General features: G+C 46.8%; 1 protein-coding gene across 1 annotated transcript in view; it reads right to left on the minus strand.

The window, feature by feature from the left end:
• Map3k5 (mitogen-activated protein kinase kinase kinase 5) overlaps window positions 1-21,523 on the minus strand; it is a 188,731-nt gene that overhangs the window by 11,405 nt on the left and 155,803 nt on the right. The window contains exons 20-25 of the mRNA XM_005065835.4: window positions 20,029-20,206; window positions 19,088-19,108; window positions 11,974-12,151; window positions 11,713-11,881; window positions 6,589-6,774; window positions 3,084-3,189 (exon numbers count right to left, since the gene is read on the minus strand). Of these exons, the coding sequence (XP_005065892.1) occupies window positions 3,084-3,189; window positions 6,589-6,774; window positions 11,713-11,881; window positions 11,974-12,151; window positions 19,088-19,108; window positions 20,029-20,206 (838 nt within the window). The remainder of the gene's footprint in view (window positions 1-3,083; window positions 3,190-6,588; window positions 6,775-11,712; window positions 11,882-11,973; window positions 12,152-19,087; window positions 19,109-20,028; window positions 20,207-21,523) is intronic.

Here is a 21,523-nt window from a genome sequence, read left to right on the forward strand (position 1 = left end):
ACGCTGTGACTGGTACCTTTTTTTTTTTTTCTATTTGTCTTAGTATTGTTCAAGCAGGGTCTCTGTAGCTCAGGTTGGGGCTGAACTCATTATCCTCCTGTCTTAGCCTCCCAGAATTTTCCACTTTTGAGGGCAGTTGTTCAGGTATTTTATAGGACGCCCTTTATTTTAGGTACACTTGAAAAACTGTCACAATCAAGTTGAGACTGCATCTTAAAAAAGAAAAATCACAGACGTGACGCTGTACCTTCTTGTGCCCATCATGTCTAGAGGTGCATCACGCATGCGTCTTGTTACTAGTGATGTTTTCTTTGGCTGAAGCCGTCTCCAGGTCCCTCCGCCACAGTTACTGTTTTCCCTTTGTAGTTAGTAAATACCTTGCAGTGAGAGATTAGGAACTAATCCACTCTCCTGCATCTCATCACAGTGGCCCTGCTCATTTTAGCAGTAATTCACAGCCCTTGCTTGCAATAAGTATGACTGTTAGTGCGGGCGTAGTGGTGGCTTTTCTATTCCTTCTACACTTGTCAAATAGATTTTTTTTTTTATAGCAAAGGGCTGACTCTCCCGTGTATTTACTTATTCAGTTATTTATTACATCCTGGACTCACGCTATATACCCTGTTAGGCTTGCTATAGTTTAGGTCTGCAATGTCCCCCAGAGGTCCAGGATGTAAAGGCTCAGTCCTTACTATGGCACTGCTGGGAGGTGGCAGAACCTAGTTTCTAGGAGCTGCGGTCATTGTGGGGCGTATGTCACTGTGGTACCCAGTCTCTTGCTTTCCATCTCTTGTGTGTCCCAGCCGTGGGCTAAGAGGTTTAGCTCTGCCAAAGGCTTTCTCCAGGATGTGTCACCACAACCCCAGAACAATAGCCAATTGCGGTCAAAGCAAACCTTTTCTCTTATAAACTGCTTATCTTAGGAATTTATTAAAATGACGGAAAAACTACCACTGCGGATCTATAATGCAATACTATTTTTATTTCATTGCATTTTGCTGTTTAAATTTTTCCAGCATGGGACTGGTGTTCTTCCAGTAACCCCTGTCCTTTTCGGAGTCTTCCTTACTTTCTGTCACCGCGTGGTGTCCCAGGCTCATTTTATATTTCTCGTTCCTCAGGCCTGAAGTCAACCACTTACTTCAGCGGGAGCTCAGATCCCACCCCACCTGTTAGAGCAGCGGTTCTCAACCCGTGGGTCTGGACCCCTCTGGAAAATCGCTATCTCCAAAATATTACATTACGATTCATAGCGGTGGCAAAATTACAGTTATGAAATAGCAATGAAAATACTTTTTTTGTTTGGGGGTCACCACGGCATGAGGAACTGTATTAAAGGGTCGCAGCGTTAGGAAGGTTGAGAGCCACTGTGTTAGAGGATGGTGTTTAGAAACTACAACTTAGGTCCCCTCAGGAGACAGACTCAGGAAGTAGAGGTGGTAAGGATGCTTTACCCACACTTGCAAGCCCAGCAAGGGATCCTGAGAACCGAGAAGGAATTCCACAACTTGGAAGGATTCACGTTACTTAAAAACTGGAGACATTCTCAAATAGTTCATATTGATCCTCTGAAGTTTCTCCTTCCTGTCCTTTTAGAACACACGTATAAAGGCATCCGACTTAACAGTTTTCATTACTGAATAAACTGTCCAGTTGTTTCAGAGGTTTGCCATAGAGAAGGAAGACACTCGCCACTCTACAAACCTTGGTTTATCAATGTTATGCCTTTTGAGTTTCACTGCCAATATAGTTAGGGTATGTTTACGTCCGTGACTCCCAAACCCAGCCTTGCAATCACAGGGGCCTGAGAGCTCTACTCAGATTGCATTTGTGGCATACAGAGGATCTTTCCAGAGCCATAAAAATACCCTCTATGATAATCTAATCGCGGGTAGACATCACTGCATTCATCTAAACCCATCTAAACTCAGCTCTGAATGAGGACTATGTAGACGGAGCCCAGGTGACAAGGAGATGCTAGCCCATGCTCATCAACGGTAACAAATGTGAGAGGATGCTAACACTGGGAGACATCACGGGCCTGGTGGAGCAGAGAGCACACAGGAAACCGCACCTTCCCTCTCTATCTTTGTAATCGATCTAAAACTTTTTTATTTTTAATTAAAAAATACATTTCCTAGGCCTCAACTCCAGAAGACTGTTGCCAGTGTAGTCTAAGATGGGCTGGGGAGCTGTGATTTTTTACTGAATGCATTGGAAGACCTGAGAATTACTGCTTTAAGAGGAGACAAACATGTTTGTGGGCACGGGTATGTAGCCATTAAAATTCCCAACTATTTGGGGCACCTTAGAGTGTCAGGTTTTTCTTCAATGTGCTGTGATCAAACCTTCTACAACCCCAGTGAAAGTTTTGCTTGGTGTATCGTTGTGCATGCTGGATTTTTTTTTTTTTTTTTTTGTGACTGGTAGTTTGAATGAGAATATCATCCCCCTCCCCCATAAGTTCATGAGTACCTAGTCACTACTTGGTTACACTATTTGGGAAGGCTTAGGAGGTGTGGTGGCCTTGCTGGAGGAAATGTGTCACTGGGAGCAGGCTTTGAGAGTCCAAAGACTCAAGCTGCTGTCTCAGCTTCATGCTTGTGCTTGAAGATGTGAGCTCTGGGCTGGCCGCTTCAGCTATCAGGCCTGCCTTCGGGCATGCCTCCCCACCATGAAGTGATGGGCTCCTCTCGCTCTGGAGCCGAAAGCCCAGATTAACCCTTCCTTCCGTAAGTCACTTTGGTCCCTGTGTTTTATCACACTAAAAGAAAAGTAAGTATGACAGTGACTTTGAAATGATTTTTTTTTTTTTGGTTTTTGCGAGACAGGGTTTCTCTGTATTGTTTTGGAGGCTGTCGGTCCAGCCCAGCCTCGAACTCACAGAGATCCGCCTGCCTCCGCCTCCCAAGTGCTGGGATTAAAGGCGTGCGCCACCACCGCCTGGCTTGAAATGATTTTTTTAAAAAGGCCACCAGTCTTCTTGAAAACACTAGAGAAGCAACAGAAATGAAATTGTCAGGGGAGGGCCATCTAACATATGCAAGCACTAATTATTTACACACTCATTAACTATTTCTCACCTGGAACCAGAATGGTAATGGCTGTCTGCACAGCCTTGCGGATGATGCTGTCCAAGGCGAACATCCAGTGTGGTTTGATGTTATGATTCCGGAGAACTTTATTGACCTGGAAAAACAGCGACCTTTAGTCTGGTTAATTTTTTACATTATTTATTATTACCCCCCCCCCCCCACTATGTGTGGGTGTTTATGCATGGGTATGTCTGTGTGAAATCAGAGGACAGCTTGTGGGAGTCAGTCCTCTCCGACCATGTACTGAATTCAGGTCATCAGGCTCGGGGCGAGCACTTTGACCCAACTTACCAGGCCTAGTCCACATTGCTTTTTAACCGCAAATAGCCCAGCTGAGTTAAGCTCTTGGGTGAACATCTATCTACAAAAGCAACTAAAAGCCTTCATCACCTTACATTATAAACAAACATGGCCACTTCAAATTAGGATCTAAATCTAGGCGTGCTGGGTATGCACCTGCAATCCCAATGCTTACGAGGCTGAGGCAGGAGGCTCATGAGTTTGAGGCCAGCTTGGGCTATAAGGCCTTGCCTCAGAGAAAACAAAAGAAGAAACAAAACAAACCATAGAAATAAGAGAATAAACAAATGAAGATCTCTCCAGTTAAAACTGAGCATATTTCATTTAAGCCAGCAAGGTATTTAAGTGGGCAGGCTTTTGGTGAGATGGGCGGGCTGTATCTTCGGTACTCAGGGTGGCGGCGGAAGGCATAAAAGCAGGGAGAATTGAAGGGGTTTTCAATAAAGATGCACCCTACCCTGCAATGTTATGACTGCCGTTTAATCCAGTCAAATGCCTAAGCACATTTGGGACTTGGAAGAAAAGGGAAGAGAGCAGAAATTAGCATTTGTGTACTACCTACACCTTGCCACAATCCTGTCCCCCACCTTGCCCGCTGTGACTGGTGCCTCTCTACACAGGGCAATGATTTGCTAACTCTAGCAGATTCTCCAGATTCTTTGTTGTAAAGATAACTTGTTACAATGACTGGTAATGTTCTTCCCTTTTAAATGGACACTGAAATAGACACTCACCTGGTCTTTCTGTCCTTTTTAAAAAAAATTGTGAACTACACATAATATAAAATTTCCAGTATTCATCATTTTATTTGATCAGATGCGTTTTAGAAATAGAAATGATGTTGCCCACCTGGGGCACTACGTACCCACGCGTTATTGTAGTGTCCTCACGGTCCATCTTTAGAGCTCTTCATCTCATACAACTGGAGCTCGGCACTCACTCAGGCTAAGTTTTCACTCTTTTACCCAACAGCCCCGTGTGCCTACCTGCTTCTGTCCCTGTGGCCTAACTGCTTTAGGTGCCTCCAGCGTGAAATCAAAGCATTTGCCTTATTTGGCTTAGCATGACACACCCTCTGTTTTTTGTTTTGTTTTCGAGACAGGGTTTTTCTGTGTAGCTTTGGAGCCTGGAACTCACTCTGTAGACCAGGCTGGCCTGGAACTTCACAGAGGTTCACCTGCCTCTCTGCCTGTCCAGTGCTGGGATTAAAAGCACACATCCCCACTATCCACCAGCATGGCATGCTTTAAGATTCATTCATATTACAACCTGTGCCAGGATTTCTTTTTTTAAAAAAGACTGAGTCACCCCCCCCCTTGTATAGAATACATTAGCTTTTTAAAGACAAGCTTTTGTCATAAGGTCATGATAGGCTCTACCACATCCTGGTTGACAATGGCATCTATGGAAAAAGGCCAGGTAGAAATGGGGAAACGATCTGAGCTGCAAAGTCATGCCAAGAGCTGTAACAGCAGTCGCCCAATCTTTCCCTTAGTCCAGTCTCATCAAAATCACCCCATTTAGGAGACAGTCTGGGGATTCCCTTATCATCGTTACTCCCAAGGAAATGAACTATTTCTTGGACCTCGCTTGCTGCAGGAAATTCTTTCAGACTGACTTTGAAATGCTTCCACTTCTTAAGTGGATTGACCTGCTTATGTGACTAACCGGTATATCATTTAGGAGCCTGGAATATTTCTCGCAAGCAGGGATCCTTTGTAACTGTGGTCGGCCCCGCACAGCTCCTCATCACACAGAGTGTTACCCAATGCTTCCTTACGCAGCATCCTACCCCGTTAGGACACTGGGCAGGCAGCGAGTAGAGCAGGAGTGAGGGAGTTGCATGTCTGTGTCTGACCTGGGCCTGAGGCCCAGGATTGCAGCTAAATAGCTCTCACTCTGAATTCTACGGCCAATTTGCTTTCCAGCCTCTCGCCCGGAAGCCAATGTGTGGGCAAGCACAAATTAGCTAAACCATTTCACTCTATTGCAGACGGCTGGGTTTCCGTAGATGCAGTGTGAGCATGCCTTAGCATTTAATATTAGTGGCAAGGCTTTGCCAGCTGCCTTCATTCTCTAGACCTCAGTCCGGGTGGGGCTCCTGCTCCTGCTCCTCATCCAGCAGACAGACCAAGTAACTTCCACTCAGAACACCAGTGGCGTTGAAGGGTGAAGATTTAGTTCTGAATGGAGGATCATTTGTTACTTCAAATGCAAATGTCAAGAAACCGTCTACAGACTGGAGCGATGATACATTAAGAGCTAATTAATTTTTGGAATTGAAGTAAAACTGTACAGTGTGACCCCATTTTCACGTCCCAGACACCATCACGATACCTTTTATCCCTACCTCCCGTGACTGTGGAAGGGTGTCTGAAAGTGGCTCAGGGTGCCCGGGGCACAGGGTCTACAGAGAGGCCCTACTTGAGAATAGCAGGGAGAGTTCTGAACCAGCCTTGCAGAAAGAAATGGGTTCTAGTTTGTGTCGCACACCTGGCAGCAATCTCTCGTCAGATCATGTGGATTAACTTTCACTCATCAGCTGTCTGAGCTCTGAATTATGCTTCTGGCTAGACCATAGTGAACACTTACGAAACAAACCGGTTAAGAATGTTCTAGATGGAAACCAGAGAAAGACCATGGCAGTGGGTGGTGGGGGAGTGCGGAGGGGAGGAATCCCCTATTCAAAGACAGCATTCGCAGGCATATTGGTGCATTTCCCTCAATGGCCACTAGATGGCATTTCTTGTACGGCATTACAGAACACACGACTAAGGTGTGCTATGCTCCTGAGGCCGCCAAAATAGAGTAACCCATCACGTGATCCTTAGGGATATCACTGGTATATATTAAGCATGTTTGCTAGTAGTCCTAGAGATAACAGAGCGATTGAACTATAGTGGAATCATATAACTAAACCTGAAATTAGCAGAAGGGCGGAAAAGGCTCCTGTAAGAGGTCACGGACTGGGGTTTAACTACATGACACCCGTGTGTCTGGTGGGTCACGGTGGTTAAGCTGTGTGGGTCTCTTATCCTTGGGGGACCTCAATAAACATCTCGCATTTGCCATCCAAAGAGAATGGAGTTTACTGACTAAATGAAAGGGAACAGAGTTTAACTTGTATCCTATTTTTGTAACTACACACTTGGCAGCATCTGTGGGAGAAGCAACGGCACAGTGCCACACTTACCGCATCCTGGAAACCAAAGAGCACCACCTGCACCTGGTTGATGCCGTGGCTGTCAAAGTCCAGCTCCAGCTTCAGCTTCGACAGTGTAGTGGCTATGATTTTCCTGTCAGTGGACCTCACAAACTCTCTGAGGCTCGCGATGAGGGTCGTGATGTGTTCCCACTTTAGTTTCGGCTCTTCAGCACCCTGAAAATAAAACCCATAAGGCCTCAGTTATGCTGGACGGAACACACCAGGCTCGAGCTTCCCATTCTCATCGTCTTCTCTTAGAAGAACCGAGCTCTGAAAAGACCTCCCGCTAAAGAAAAAGAGCATGTTTTCAACTCTGACTCCTGTCTGTAGTAGCCATGGCTACTGCCAGAACTAAGCAGCCTTTGGAGAAGGCCACTTAGTCCTCACATAGCCAGGACATAGATACGAACACCTTTGCTCAAATGGAGATAAACTGAGGCAGCAAGACCCGTACTTTCAGAAACCCTATTTGGATACTAGTGAGACAGAGGCACTGAGCCATAGAATCTTAATCTTAAAGTCTGCCCACAGAAAGGTCATAAAATAGGGTCGGGGGTGTGTCCAATGCACCCAAGGGAGTATGCAGGGGAGTTGAGAAAGACATTAGGTAGGGAGAGAAGTAGACAGACTAGAGATGTATACCACAAGTCCAGCAGCTGCTAAGCAAGAGAAAAGATGGAACCAACCATTGGAGCTTTAACAGCCAAGTCTCCTCTCTGCCAGGTACCAAGGGGCTATTTCTATCACAACTGTGTGTGTCTATCACAACATGTCCTTGGCCCTTCCCCTGCCTTTAAGGTCACTTCCTTGTCTTGAAAGGGGCCAGTCTCAGATGCCACCACTGGAGCCATTCCTTAACAACAACTGTAATCAGTTACCAACATGGGCAAGGATAATTTTTACACATTTAAATGGACCTCTCTTTCAAAGTGAATTTTATTTTATTTTTATTTGAGCAAGGTATACTGCTTCTGTAAAGCAAACCTAATTTGGTGCTGGAGAGATGGCTCTGAGGTTAAGAGCCCTGGCTGTTCTTCCAGAGGTCTTGAGTGTAATTCCCACAACCACTTGGTGTCTCACAACCATCTATAAGGAGAGCTGGTGTCCTCTTCTGGCCTGCAGGCATACATGCAGGCAGAACACTATACATAATAAGTAAAAAAGTTTTTAAAGCCTAATTTAAAGATGCTACTGACCCTCATTTAACTCCAAGAAAAAAACAGATTTTTTTTACTAAGCTTACTTCTACTTCATATTGCATTTTCTTACTATATTATTAAAATTAAGATTCTCCACTGGGCCAATAAAATTCCAATTATTAGAATACCATCAACAAATTTTCAAAAACACCATTGGCTGAGTTCTTTATCTGCATACATTCTTGATTTGAGAGCTTGGTTCCATGTTTCAGTTCTCGTGAGAAAGTCTAAATCGAAAGGCCTAAAGGCTGTCATTAGAGAAACATTTTAAAATTACACTGAGAACAATTATATGCTTTGTTTTTTTCTCACCACAAACTAAATGACAGCCAGAGGGAAGATTCACAGGCAACTTCATAACACCAGGAAAATATCAGGAAGGAAAACTGAGTTATTCAGATGCTGGAAGCTCAGCTCCATGAAAAATCAGATACAGCTCCGCCAATGACTTGGACAGCGAGCATTTATTTTTGACATCAGGTTTGTTTTAAAACACAAAACAAAGCAAAAACATTGCTTCTAGTTTTGGGGTGTGTGTATGTGGCTGTCCTGTGGAAGAACGCTCTCTAATCTGGGAAATGCTTCCTGTCCAAGCTACTTCATCAACTCAATCCATCTTCCTGTCCTAACGCCGGCCCCTCTGTGTTAATTCACTTGAGGGCCTTACTTTATGAGCTGCAGGGCAAACGTGGATCAGAACAATGGAAGCATCCGACAGAGAGCCTTTTCCCAAACAGCCACAGGTTTTCTGCAAAAGTCCTCTCTAGTCTTGTGTGTACAGGTGTGTGTGTGTGTGTGTGTGTCTGTGTGTGCAGATATGCACACACGTGAAGGTTACAAGTAGATATTGGGTATTCTCCTCTATCCCTCTCTGCCTTATTACATCAAGACAGGGCGTCTCCCTGAATTTAAAGCTTGCTCTTTCTGCTAGACTAGCTATCCACAAATTCCCAAGATCCTCCATCTCTGCTTGGGAATGCTGGGGTTACAGGCATGTCTGAAAAGGTGGCAGCTAACAGGACAACCCTTCAGGACTGGCATCCTGAGGAATGGATGAGCACATACACGGATAATGGCCAGAAGGACCGTTTGCTGACTATGACACATCTGATAAACAACTACCAGTTTTTTTCTTCTTTTTCTACTAGAATGTCAACTTCAGTGAGATACTGACTTATGATTTGCTCACTCTTGTCTCTCCTGCCCTTGGGACAGAGGTGGCATTTGGCAGATGTGCAGTGTTTGCTGAGTGACTTCCTGAACTGCAAGGCATGCACCCGCTCCTTGCATCTAAGCTTGGTGTTCCCCATCTCAATGTGTCCTGCTCTCCACTCTTGAGTGACCTCTACGGGCACACCCAGCATCCTTGACAACTTCCCTCTCTATCCCCCGGCCCAGAGGCCTGGCTGCTTCTCATGCCAGACCACCTGGGTCTTCTGGTCACGCTTGAGACAGCGTTCCACTAGGACCACACGAGGTTTCTCTGAGAAGGCGCAGATGGCGTTCACTGACGCTCTCCCTGTAGCCAGAGTCTTTACTGGCACACACACTTTGATCTTCTTATGAGGCCCAAAAGGAGGATGGACACTGGGGAATTCCCATGGGAACAGACTGTTCAGGCTCAAGGAATAACACACAAGCCTGGTGGGGCTCTCAAGACACGGCTGGGGCTGAGCAGTAAGTGTGGGAACACCAGACTTTGAGCAGAGACCCACTTCCCCTTCTGCCTGGGAGCAGGCAGCTGTAAGACAATGTTTACTAAAAACATGTTTACTAAAAGCAATACAATGCCCGGGGGCAATAAGTTCCTGGAAAAGGCCTGCTCACAGAAACCACCCTGACCTCGACCTTGTCCAAAGACTAACCGCCTCTTCTGCCACGCCCAGATCAGTTTTTGGTGTCAGGGCAGAACCAGCAGGGGAGAGGAGAGAGCAGAAGCTTCTCTGGTGGGAGCCTTTCTTAGGAAGTTTTCTTGAACCTTTTTGGAGCCTGTTTATAAAGTTTTCTTTACATCGTTGAACAAGTCTCTGTGTTGTCAATCCCCGACACCCTCCGCACGTTCTCGGACACAGGCTGCACAGCAGACGCGACAGTAAGAGCCAAGGAAGAGAGCCTGCCTCCACTCTGTCCTGACGAAAGACAAGAGCAGGCCAGCAGATGGAATGAGACACATCGCCAGCCTGGGCCACCCCGTCTTTGCGGCCATTTTCCCAAGACCAAAGGAGGAAAGAAACTATGTGTAGTTCAGAGTCATCACAGTCATGAGCAGTTCCCACCGATTGGGGGAGGGGTGAGGTGGGGGGCACGGGTGACCGGGTCCCTATGTTCACAGGACCAATAGCAGACAACAGATGTCGTGTTGAGCATCCACTGTCTAGGGGAGGAAAGCTTGTGTTCACAAGAAGCCTGAGCTGTGGCCTGCTGTGCTGGAATCCAGGGAATCCCACTTTCCCTGGTGTATACACAGAGAGGAAAAGTTTCCTTGTGTCTGTAAACAGGATCCCAGGGAAGCATTATTCCCAGGAATGGAACTGTGACCCCGCGGCCCCTAACATATATGGAAGGCCGAATCCCTTGGGTTAGGAGACGACCTTTAAAGGGATAGCCAAGGCTAAGACAGGTCCTAAGGAGAGCACTCTAATCCACGTGGACTGGGGTTTAGACATGGAAGAGGCGCCAGGGTGCTCAGGCAATGAGAAGGGCATCTCAAGAAGCTGGCCATCTGCAGCCTAGGGGAGGGTCATCAGAAGACAGGAAATGTGCCTACATCCTGACCTTGGCCTGTAAGCCTCCAGAACTGTGAGGAAGCAAATTTCTGCTGAGTAAGATAGCTGGCTTGCAGCATTTTGTTATGGCGGTCCTAATGTAACAGGGAAAACAGTTTACTTTATTGATTTCTTGCACACAGGCATTGTAACATACTACACTACATTCACACAGGGGGTGCTGCCAATCACCCCCTGTGTGAATGTAGTGGCCCCATAAACCAGAGTGACTTTTCCAGTGATCAGAGGAGCAGCTGACAGGCAGCCTTGAGCTAATGTCAAAATCAGCAATTCACGTGGCTTAATTCCTGTTGACTGTGCGAATGAACAAATGAATGACCAGCCAAACACTCTGCTTGTGCCATCCAAGTAGTGTACACATGCATGGCCACTGAGTTAGAACACTGACTTGTTAACAAAGCAGCAGACACACGATTGCTGTGAGTCTATCGGTTCCAACGTCTTACTGTTTCAAGTAGGGGCGTGAAGACCTTAATACCATCAGTCCTTCTCATTGAGAATACAGGAACAGGAAGGAAGCAAGAGAGGAAGGGGTGAGGGAGGAGGAAGGGAGGCAAAGAGGGTGGGGAGGAAGGGACGAAGGATGAAGAACAGGAGAGGGAAGGATGGGGTGGAAATGGAGAGCAACAAAAAAGAAAAAATAGTAAAACTAACACTGCTTTCAGCACACAATAGTTCACATCCACAAACATAGCTTCCACATTTAAGGCTTTTTTGTTTGTTTGCCATAAAGAAGGCTTTTTATGATTACTTTTTAAAAACTAGGTCTCTTTATGTAGCCCAGGGTGGCCCAGAAGGCACCATTCTCCTGCCTCAGCCTCTCAGGTGCTAGGCCATCCAGCATGCAGCTGAGTCTTCTCACTCAGGATCCCACAGCCTCCTCATACTTCAGAGAACCTGCTACAGCCCCATGTCACAAGGACACAGAAACATCTGTAGAGTCTGGTCAGGCTACGTACCTGTAGCCCCCCCTTAATCAGGAGACAGAGTGGGGATAGCATGAGGAGCCCAGCCTGGGCAACATAGTGGGAGTCTATCTTTAAAAATATCAAATTACATTAAACAACGAACAAACGAACAAAAAACTGTGTCAGTCTCCAGGAGGGGAAGTGCCCAACACGTTTTACCTGGGCCAGTGACTCCATCAGGTTCCGCACGACCTTGTCCTGGTCTTCTGTCAGGATCCTGTGGAGGGTAGCCCGCCTTTCGCTGTCCTTCCTCAGCATAAAGAAGCCGGAGTCTTTCTCCTCAGGGGAAGGGGGCGCGCTGTGGTCTTCAAAGTTTTCATCTGGAATGCTGTAAATAATGGGTGCCGTGTAAACCAGGGTTTCCTTCCCAAAGCCACACGCTTCACAAGGCACTTCACCACAAATAAGTCAGCTCTTTACCCCAAAAAGAGTGTCCGTATCCCCTTCCCATCCTTTTCCCCGCAGGACTTGGCTCTGGTTTTGAACGAGAAGGGGTCCACCTTCAGCTCCGTGTCAGGAGAAACTGAGCCGTACTCACTGCTGCTGCTGGTGTCTTCCACCAGGACAGGAACCGGCAGGGAGATACTTCTGAGGTATTCTGTGATAGCAGGAGAGAGAGAAAGTAGCAAAAGCGTCACGCATACTGGCAGATCTGTAAAAGTGACCAGCATCCTTCATCATGGTAGCGAGTAGATGAGCCATGCCAGAGAAGAAGCTGGTCATGTGATCGTGGTCCCTGCCTTGCTCAGAATAACACAGGTAACACAGGATAAGGGCTCAGTCAGGAAAACGCCTCTTGAACCCTGAAAGGAATGTCTCCCAGGGTGAAAACACCAGGCGGCAGGCTCAGCGGGTTCTGGGTTCTAATCCTAATTTAATGGACGACTTACATTGATATTTACTGGTCTCAGTGCCCACATCTAGAAACAGGATGAGGTGTACAATTTTAAGCTGTATCCTCACAGGTGTGCAGGTTCGCCTCAGCATCTACGGCTGCCTTGGGAGTGGGAAGTAAAGGGATGCTATGATCCGAGCAACAGGTTCCAAGCCTACTTTACCTAAGACAAATCTGCTGACTGCTGCATGCATGGCAGCTCGAGGGAGCACATGAAAAGCATTCGTTGCTAACACAACTTGGAAACCAAGGGACCAAGTGACCTCTAAGGCCATTCCTAGTTGCCAGGCCCTAATCCCATGGCAAACATGGGCTTTATGTTTGATGGAGACTAAGATAGCACAATCGCAGCTCCCCACATTTCATCCTGCACTGCTTTTAAAGACAGTAATTTTTGGCAGAAGCATCTTTAATGTCTCAACACTACAAACATCTCTTGCTAAAAAAAAGGCAAGTGTAACGTTATAAAAAGAATCCGTGGTTGCTTGGAAACCTCCTCTTTTTACTTTATTTCTCTTAAGCTGGGTTAGGCTGAGATCACCCAAGTCTCAAAGGTTTGGTTGGCCAGAAGTGGTCCCCTCCCGTACTCATCAGTCAGCAGGGGTCCCCTCCCCCACTCATCAGTCAGCAGGGGTCCCCTCCCCTATTCATCAGTCAGCAGGGGTCCCCTCCCCCATTCATCAGTCAGCAGGGGTCCCCTCCCCCACTCATCAGTCAGCAGGGGTCCCCTCCCCCATTCATCAGTCAGCAGTGGTCCCCTCCCCCATCCATCAGTCAGCAGGGGTCCCCTCCCCCTGTGGATCAGTCAGCAGGGGTCCCCTACCCCTGTTCACCACTGTGCAAGTCAGCATTATTAAGAGAGGTGCTGGCTGTGGACCACCATACAGAGACACACATTTGTGATCCCTCACTCTTCTCTCTGGCTCACCAGCATCTGAAAGCCAGAAAAACTGGCCTAATTTCCTCTCTCTTGTCATGGGAAAAAAAAAATCCTGGCAAAGTCAGCCTAGGTGAGGAAGGGTTTATATTAATTCAGAATTCAGAGTTAAAATCCATCACTTCAGGGAAGCCAAGGTTGTCCAGGACCCAAACGGAGGGCATGATGTTCACAATGGGTGGGTCTTCACACCTCCAGTATCTCAATCAAGACACTCTCCTGCAGATGTGCCCAAATGGCCAAATGATGTAGGCAAATCTTCACCAAGACTCTCTTCCAGGAGTGTCTAGATCGTGTTGAGTTGACAATAAATCAACAATAGACCTTCCGTTCTGCTTTTAGCTTCGCCAGTAACGTTTAGATTCTGGACTGTAACATGCGTATGTATGTGTATGTACGTGCATGTGTGTGTGAGAGAGTAAATGTTGCATGTTGTACATAAAACTGAAAGAAAATATACAAAACTATGCCATAGTGCTATTTAACAGGAAACACTTTCCAAATTTTCTACAATAAACAAGTATTTTGTACATGCATGAAGGTGCGTGTGTGTTTGCAGATGTGTATTCATGTGTTTGTGCATTATGTGTAGGACTCAAAGGACGAACTCCAGTATTGTTCTGGTCTGGAACTTACCCAGGAGGCCAAGTTGGCTTGCTATCGAGCTCCATGGACCCCCCTGTCCCTGCCTCTCCAGTGTTGGGATCACAGGTGTGCAGTGCTATGCCAGACATTTTTTTTTTCACGTAAGCTTTGGAGATCGAACCCAGATTGCCAAGCACTGTACTGACTGAGCTGTCTCCTTAGACCATGCCAAGGTTGGCTTCAGGAGTCAACTTGACACAAACCTAAAGTGACCTGGCAGGAGGGAACCTCAGCTGAAGAAATACCTAAACCACACTGGCCTAGAACCACATCTACGAGGCATATTCTTAATTGCTGTTGAGGTAGGAGGACCCAGCCCAGTGTAGAGGGTACCATCCCCAGGCAGGCAGGCCTGGGCTATATAAGAAAGGGGACTGAGCACGCCAGTAACCTGGGATTAAAGGCGTGCGCCACCACCGCCTGGCTGTCCACAGATATTTCTATGGTCAGAAAAATGTTATGAAAACAGTTTCCACAAGCAGATATTCAACAGGTAGCAAAAGAACTTGGTAGGAACTTGACTGGGCTAGGTAATGGTGGCACATACTGTAATCTTAGCACTTGGGATACTGAGGCAGGAGGATGCCACATTCTGGCCAGTCTGGACAGGTGTAAACTTCATAAATCAGCAATACTCTATTCTTCCCCAGTGAAGAGGGAACCAGCACTGTGATCACTTGTATTTCAAAGCAGAACTGATGTCTGGGAATGGACAGATCAATACTGCTTGCACTTCCAGGTTAGGTTGTTCCTGTCGTGTGTTTCTGCAAACATACTTGTGTGATGTGCCTGTGTGTGCCTATAGAAAGGGAGCAAGGCCTTAAGTTGTTCACTTTTTACCTCTCTGGTCTCATCATGTGGTTTGAGTAGCCAGCAATGAGACAACCTGTGTCCTGTGAATTTTAAGGTTGCTATGGATACCGATTGCCTAAAAAGATACCTAAAAGTGTACGTGTTTAAGGGTAGAAGCCAGGGCTTGCCATTTATTTTGGGATGAATAAGACTTCTTTGGACCCCCATGCGCAGTCCTGGTCCATCCTCAGCCCGATGGGCAATCAGTTCTCGAACCCCGTTCTAAATGGCTTCACTTGTTAAGCCCAGTCTCATCACAGGCTATCTGCTGGCTAGCCAACAGACAGAAGAAGGGGATGCTGAGATGAGAAATCAAAATGCTCCCGAGGTGTCTGTCCTCCCAAACTGAATGGCTCTACATACTATTAGCGTATTGGCGAGAAAGAATACAAGCTGGAGGGGAAATTCTTGTTAGTAGACAAAGGGTGTTATGTGATCGCTCAGTTTGCACAGTGACCAGGGCAATTGGCTATAGGAGTTCAGAAGAACTTTGGGTCAGAGGTGTGACCTTGGTCGCCCATGTTTAGATGGGATTTAAAGCAAGGGATGGCACAATTTAGGAAAAGAGCACAAAGCACTGTTTCACAACACTAATATTTTACAGAATGGGGGGGGGAGAGGACGCAGCAATGGAGAGTTCCTGTTGGATTTGCCTTCAGGGCTCTCACTGGCAACTCTAGTCAAAGCAGGTTGGGGGACCAAGTGGAAGGGCAAATACTAGACTCCCAGGATTAGAAAGCGGAGATCTGGAAATATGGGACTGCATGACATGCATCTGTGTTGGCAGAGGGAGAAGAAAAGGGAAGCGCGAGACAAGGGGATGCCAGAGGAAGGTCAATTCATGACAGGAGGCAGCGGCTGCGTATAGGGGCCTCGCACGAGATGGGAGGCTGAGAGTAAGGGCCCACAGGGCACCCGGGCTTTGATGGATGATCTCTGTCCTTACGGCTGAGAACGGCATGAAGGGGTGCGTGCGCATGACCGTTTACAGGAGTGGGGGATCTATTAGATTGTTTGGCTCTCTTTCTCATGATCTGGAGCTCTGCAAGCCCAGGAGGAAGAACTGTGCTTCCACAGGAACAAGCTGACAGGCCGTGAACAGCATCGAAGCCTGGATCCCAACTTCCCGTGGACAGACTGGTTTCCTAGCCTGTGGAGCAGGGTGGGAGCTGGGAATGCCCAATGCTCTGCCCGGTCTCACACAGCTCTGAAGAGGCTGGGTGAACATCGCCATAGATTGGTCACCTCAGAGCTGTGACTCTAGAGAATCATCTGCATCACTAAATTTTAGGGGTTGATGGAAAAGAGTGTGAGTCCAAAGTCCTCAGAAAGACAGTTTTACCAGGAGGCCAGGGGCAGGTTGGGGAAGGGGCAGGTGGCCCACCTGTTGATGGGTCCCAGATCGCTGAGAATTTCTACCAGGGGAGTAAGGGGCGCTAATGCAGAAAAAGGAGCTATGTTCCCATTTGGGAAAAGCGGGAATTTGCTGAATACAATTTCCATGAGGAAATCTCAGATGAGGAGCAACAGGGACCTTCTGGGTTCTTTTTCTCCAAGACAATCTAGGGACAAAGCTCCCTCCAACACTACTGCCTGTCTCCAGTTGCCCAAATACTTCAGCTGCTTTAAGGGTGGGCTGAGTGGGCCTGGAGAGATGACTTGGAGGTTAAGGGCACTGACTGCTCTTCCAGAGGTCCTGAGTTTAAGTCCCAGCAACCACATGGTGGCTTACAGCCATCTATAATGAGATCTGGTGCACTCTTGTACACATAATAAATTCCAGACTGTGGGAAAAGCCAGGCATCTTAGTGATTAGCAAGAACCCAGTTAATCCCAGCAGAAGGATCTGAGTCACCTCTACATATTGAGGATCCACCTCTAACTCTCCCTTGTGCTAAGCGGATAGCATTATTGAACCCAGGCTATTAAGTAAACCATCCTCCACTCCGCTATGAGAACAATAAATGTTGTTTACCAACCAACACAGTGGGAGGGAGCCACAGATGATTACAATAACTTTGAAATAAAATAAAGACCAGCTAGTGCCTCAGCCATAGGCATCGTGGTTGACTGTGGGACAAACACACAGGTCTAGTGGCTGGTGTGTTAGACAGTGAAGACACACAGCATTTCTGTTATTACAAGATTACGGACCTGCTGCTGGTTGGTGACACCGTTCCAGATTAAGCCCCATCCTGGTTCCCCGCCCTCAGGATTTCGTGAAGAGCCCCTTGGGATCTGAGCCTGACACCATGTCCAGCTTAGTCCCCTCTGCATGCGCGCTAACCACCAGCAGTGCCGAGGCACCACGGTTCTGAGGATGACGGCTTCCTGGAAGGAAGTGTCCGTGCTCTGGACAGAAACAGGTATACGGTCTATAAAATGCACTTGAGGAAAGAGGCGCCCTGCCGTTTATCATTTAGAAACCTGGGTCATGGTCATAGATTTACTGACAGGAGGCGTAGAGGTCACATGAGCTCCAGAGAACAACGAGACTGTGCTTTTGCTCCTGGTTTAGGTTAGCACATGTATCTTGCTTACTGAGGAGGAGAGGGAAGTGTGTGAGTGTTGGCATCTGTGCAGCCGAGAGCCTCAACAGTCTCCTTAGGGACTGAGGGGGAAGCCCCTTCCTTTGAGGGGGTAGGTATTCTCTGGGAGGGAGAGCTCAGAGAATTCAGGTCTGAGGAGGTTCTAACCGGAGGACCCTGAGGGAAAGAGCAGGGAGCCTGCAGGCTGTAGGCCACCATTCTCCACAAGCCACTCTGGGGCCTGGGCAAGCACAGGAGAGCAGCAGTAAAGCAGTCACAACTGCCTTTAAATGACTTGCATTTGCCACACACGGTCTCATTTCATTCTCACAACCCCAGGAGCGGGTGTTTAGTGGCCCCCACTGCAGAGCAAGTTATGTCCAAGGCCACTCTGTCACACACCCCGCACCCTAACACTCACCCACTGACTCTAAAAATCTTAAAAATTATAATATCTTAATTAAGACTATAAAGCTAGGGCAGCGTCTAAATTCCTGTAGAATTATGCTGAACGTAGAGGGAGAGGACACCGGAGCCACAGCTGACCAGCAGAGACAATCTTACACCCCAAGCTGGTGTGAGCGCATGCGCCACCTTACGTAGCCAGGCTGGTGTGAGGCGCATGCGCACTGAGAAGGCTGGTTAGACACACAGCTTGCTAAGCGAGCACAGTTAACTTTACGGGAGTTATTGTATGTGTGACTGTGTGAGGGGAATACTTCCTGTGAATGAAAACCATGGCACATGGGAGGGACCAAACATTGCCAGACTTGGTGGCCAGGCACAGCTCCTAGACTCTTCCAAGATCTTATTTAGTCTCAGAATCAAATCTGGGAAGTAGGTATCATTACCAGCACAGAGTGACAAGCTAAAACAAGCGAGCTTTTGCATACCACATATGAAAAAAAAACAATAAACAAAAAACCTGACTTCTGCGCAGAGCAGGCTGCTCAGAAAGCAGTGTTGCGAGGTCTACCTTGTGGAAATGCGGGGACTGCTTCCTACATCCCAGCCTGCCTGTGGGGAAAGGAAGTATCTCCACAAGCCGGTCTCTCTGCCTCTGAGAGCCTACCCCAACTCAGAATTGCAGAAGGAAACATGGAGTGACTGTGTCGGGGAAAGTCTAACGAATGAGCCTCTGCTCTAGGCTTTGAGGCACCCAAAGAAGCTGCAAAGACCCTACCTGTGCTAACCTGACACAATGGACATTGAAACCACCAGTACTTCCGTCAACCACTCATCCACAGCCACGATCCTTCGTTAGTTTTTGCAATGCTTTAGCTGACTTGAGAGCAAACTCGACCTCTCGGTTCTGATTTGCAAAAGCTCACCCAAGGAAACAAAACCACAGTTCTTGGCCCACTCGAGTCAATGTGCCGTCCTTAGATGCGGGAGGAAGGTATATGATATTGACACTTCCCAAGAAGCCACAAGTAGCCAACTGAAAAGAAGACACAGACTTCACCCCAACCGATGACTTCAAAACCAGTCACCACCCTGCACGCAGGACAGTAATTCTGGCCTTCTTCATGGAGGCGGGGTGTTTCTGCAGCAGGGAGCTGACCCAGGCTACATGAATCCTTAGTGCTCAGAGAAGGGGGCGGGGCCTGCCATGGAAGTATGGAGTGTATTGCAATCTGCCAGTTCTCAGCCCAGTGGCCAATAAAGGCAACTCACCATTCGATCCAGTCGACAAAGCTGCGGAGAAAAAAAAAAGTGAACAGCGTAAGCACACACGGCTTTATTGTTAAACTGGGAAAGTCAACAAAGAGCCAGTGCCTGAAATGGGATCAGTGTCTGCTGCAAATATTCAACTGTCTGTCCTCATCCAGTACAAACACCCAAATGCCAAAGACAAATGGCTTCTTTACCTCATGTTTCTGTCTGAAATAAATTATGGAATTACTGACAAAAATTCACTCATAATTTATACTTATGTTTTAATTGTCGCTGGCAACCAGCCCACCTATCTTCTTTCTTTCTTTCTTTCTTTCTTTCTTTCTTTCTTTCTTTCTTTCTTTCTTTCTTTCTTTCTGTTTTTTGGTAATTATTCAGAAATACGTTCCCCGAGAGGTGGCAGCTATTTTCTCCTGCCTGCAATTAAAAGGTCGCATTACCCAGACATTTGGAAATTTACCAAATGGCAGCATGGAGTTTCAACTCTGAGGGCCTCAGTTTATCTCTTTCACACTGTGAAATTCCCAATATTAGAATGTACTAGAGGCTGGCACAGTAACTATAATCTATGCATGAAGGAAGATCATTATGCACGAGGTACCAGCATTTGTAAAAATGATAGTAACATGACTTCCCGCCCGAGAACAGTATGCTGTTTATACCAATTTCTGGCGATACTAGAAACAGGATGTTTACTTATGGAGACACTTTTCCTTTATAAAGCTTAAGATTTAGAGACCTGCCGGGTGGTCGTGGCGCACGCCTTTAATACCAGCACTCGGGAGGCAGAGGCAGGTGGATCTCTGTGAGTTCGAGGCCGGGCTGGACCGACAGCCTCCAAAACAATACAGAGAAACCCTGTCTCGTAAAACCAAAAAAAAAAAAAAAAAAAGAGATTTAGAGACCACCACCACCCACACCCTCCTCTTGTAACCACACACCTGAAAGCTTGGGCTGTGTCTTTTTCTTTTTGCTGGACACTTTTAAGAACTCGTCGATAAGCAAGTCATTAGCACAGGCTCTCTTGTCAGGGTCTGGTTCAAAACACTTCAGGATGAACGCCTTGGCCTCGGCAGACATGGACTCTGGGATCTCTGGGTGGACCTTAAACATTCCCACCTGCAGCAGATTCGAGAGCAGAATGAGTCCCCCGATCATTCTCTCTCTCTCCCCCTGTCTGCCCTCCCAGTCCCTTTTTCTTTCTCTGCTCCAGGGTGCCAGAGGTTAAACCCCAGGCTTCATGTATCTTGTGTCCTGGTACTGAGCATCATCCGCAACCTGCCTGTGCCTTTCTCCAGGTGACTTGGAATGCACTTTCTGCAGATTACAGGAAGCCTACAGGGTGCTTTCTGCAACACTTCGGAGGACGTAGGGAGAGTAACTGGCTGAAGACATTCCCATTACAAAGTAATAAGACAGTCCTTCAAAGCCTGAGAACTCATTAATACACACCGCACTTAAAAATGATGTTTTGTTGCCATTGCTTAGTTTCTCAGAATAGCTATATGCCAGATCTCACTCTCTCAACAACTTAGCTAACTAAATAGTCTCCCTGACACCGATGAGGAAAATAAAGTTCAGGGAGATGAGGTTGCATCTTGATTTGTTTTGCTTAAAGCCCATGTTCTTTCCCTTATTGCATAACTTGTATTTCCCCATCTCAAATCACCAGCGTTAAGAAACATTTAAAAGCACTTTGAGATTAAAACATATTTCATATCACAGTTAGAATCGACTTCTTACTGTTAGTATTCAAAAAAAAAAAACTTAAAGGAGCAAGTGAGATGGCTCATTTAAAAGTGCTTATCAAACAAGCAAGCCTAAGGACCAGAGTTTCGATCCCTGGAATTCAAGGTGGAAGGGAAGAAGCTGTCCTCCGGCTTTCACATGCATGGGTCAGTGAGTGTACACACATACACACACACACACACACACACACACACACACACACACACACACCCCTAATGACGTTTTCATACAGTTTATATATATATATTTTTTTCAGACAGGGTTTCTTTGTGCAGCTGTGGCTGTCCTGGAACTCACTCTGTTAGACCAGGCTGGCCTGGAACTCACAGAGATCAACCTGCCTCTACCCTCTGAGTGCTAGGATTAAAGGTGGTCAGCACTACTGCCTAGCTTATAAATGTATTCTTATAAATAGTGATGTATTTTTAATAGCCATAAAGCCTTTACTGTGTTAAAAATAATTCTAGGTCCTTTGCATAGTTTATTTCTCATATTTCTCCAAAAATTCCTGTGAGAGACAGTCTTTTTCTTCCCATCTGTATCTCCTGAGGATAAGGAAGTTAAATAACCTGTCCAATGTTCCAAATACCCTGAGCTTGTTGAAGCCTGTATCAGATCATGGCCAATCAGCATCAGGGACTATATGATCTAGCCTGAGACAGTATGGCTTCCCAAGAATGTGCAGCA

Source organism: Mesocricetus auratus, unplaced genomic scaffold, assembly GCF_017639785.1.
Source record: "Mesocricetus auratus isolate SY011 unplaced genomic scaffold, BCM_Maur_2.0 Super-Scaffold_100018, whole genome shotgun sequence".
In the NCBI taxonomy this organism is placed as follows: domain Eukaryota; kingdom Metazoa; phylum Chordata; class Mammalia; order Rodentia; family Cricetidae; genus Mesocricetus; species Mesocricetus auratus.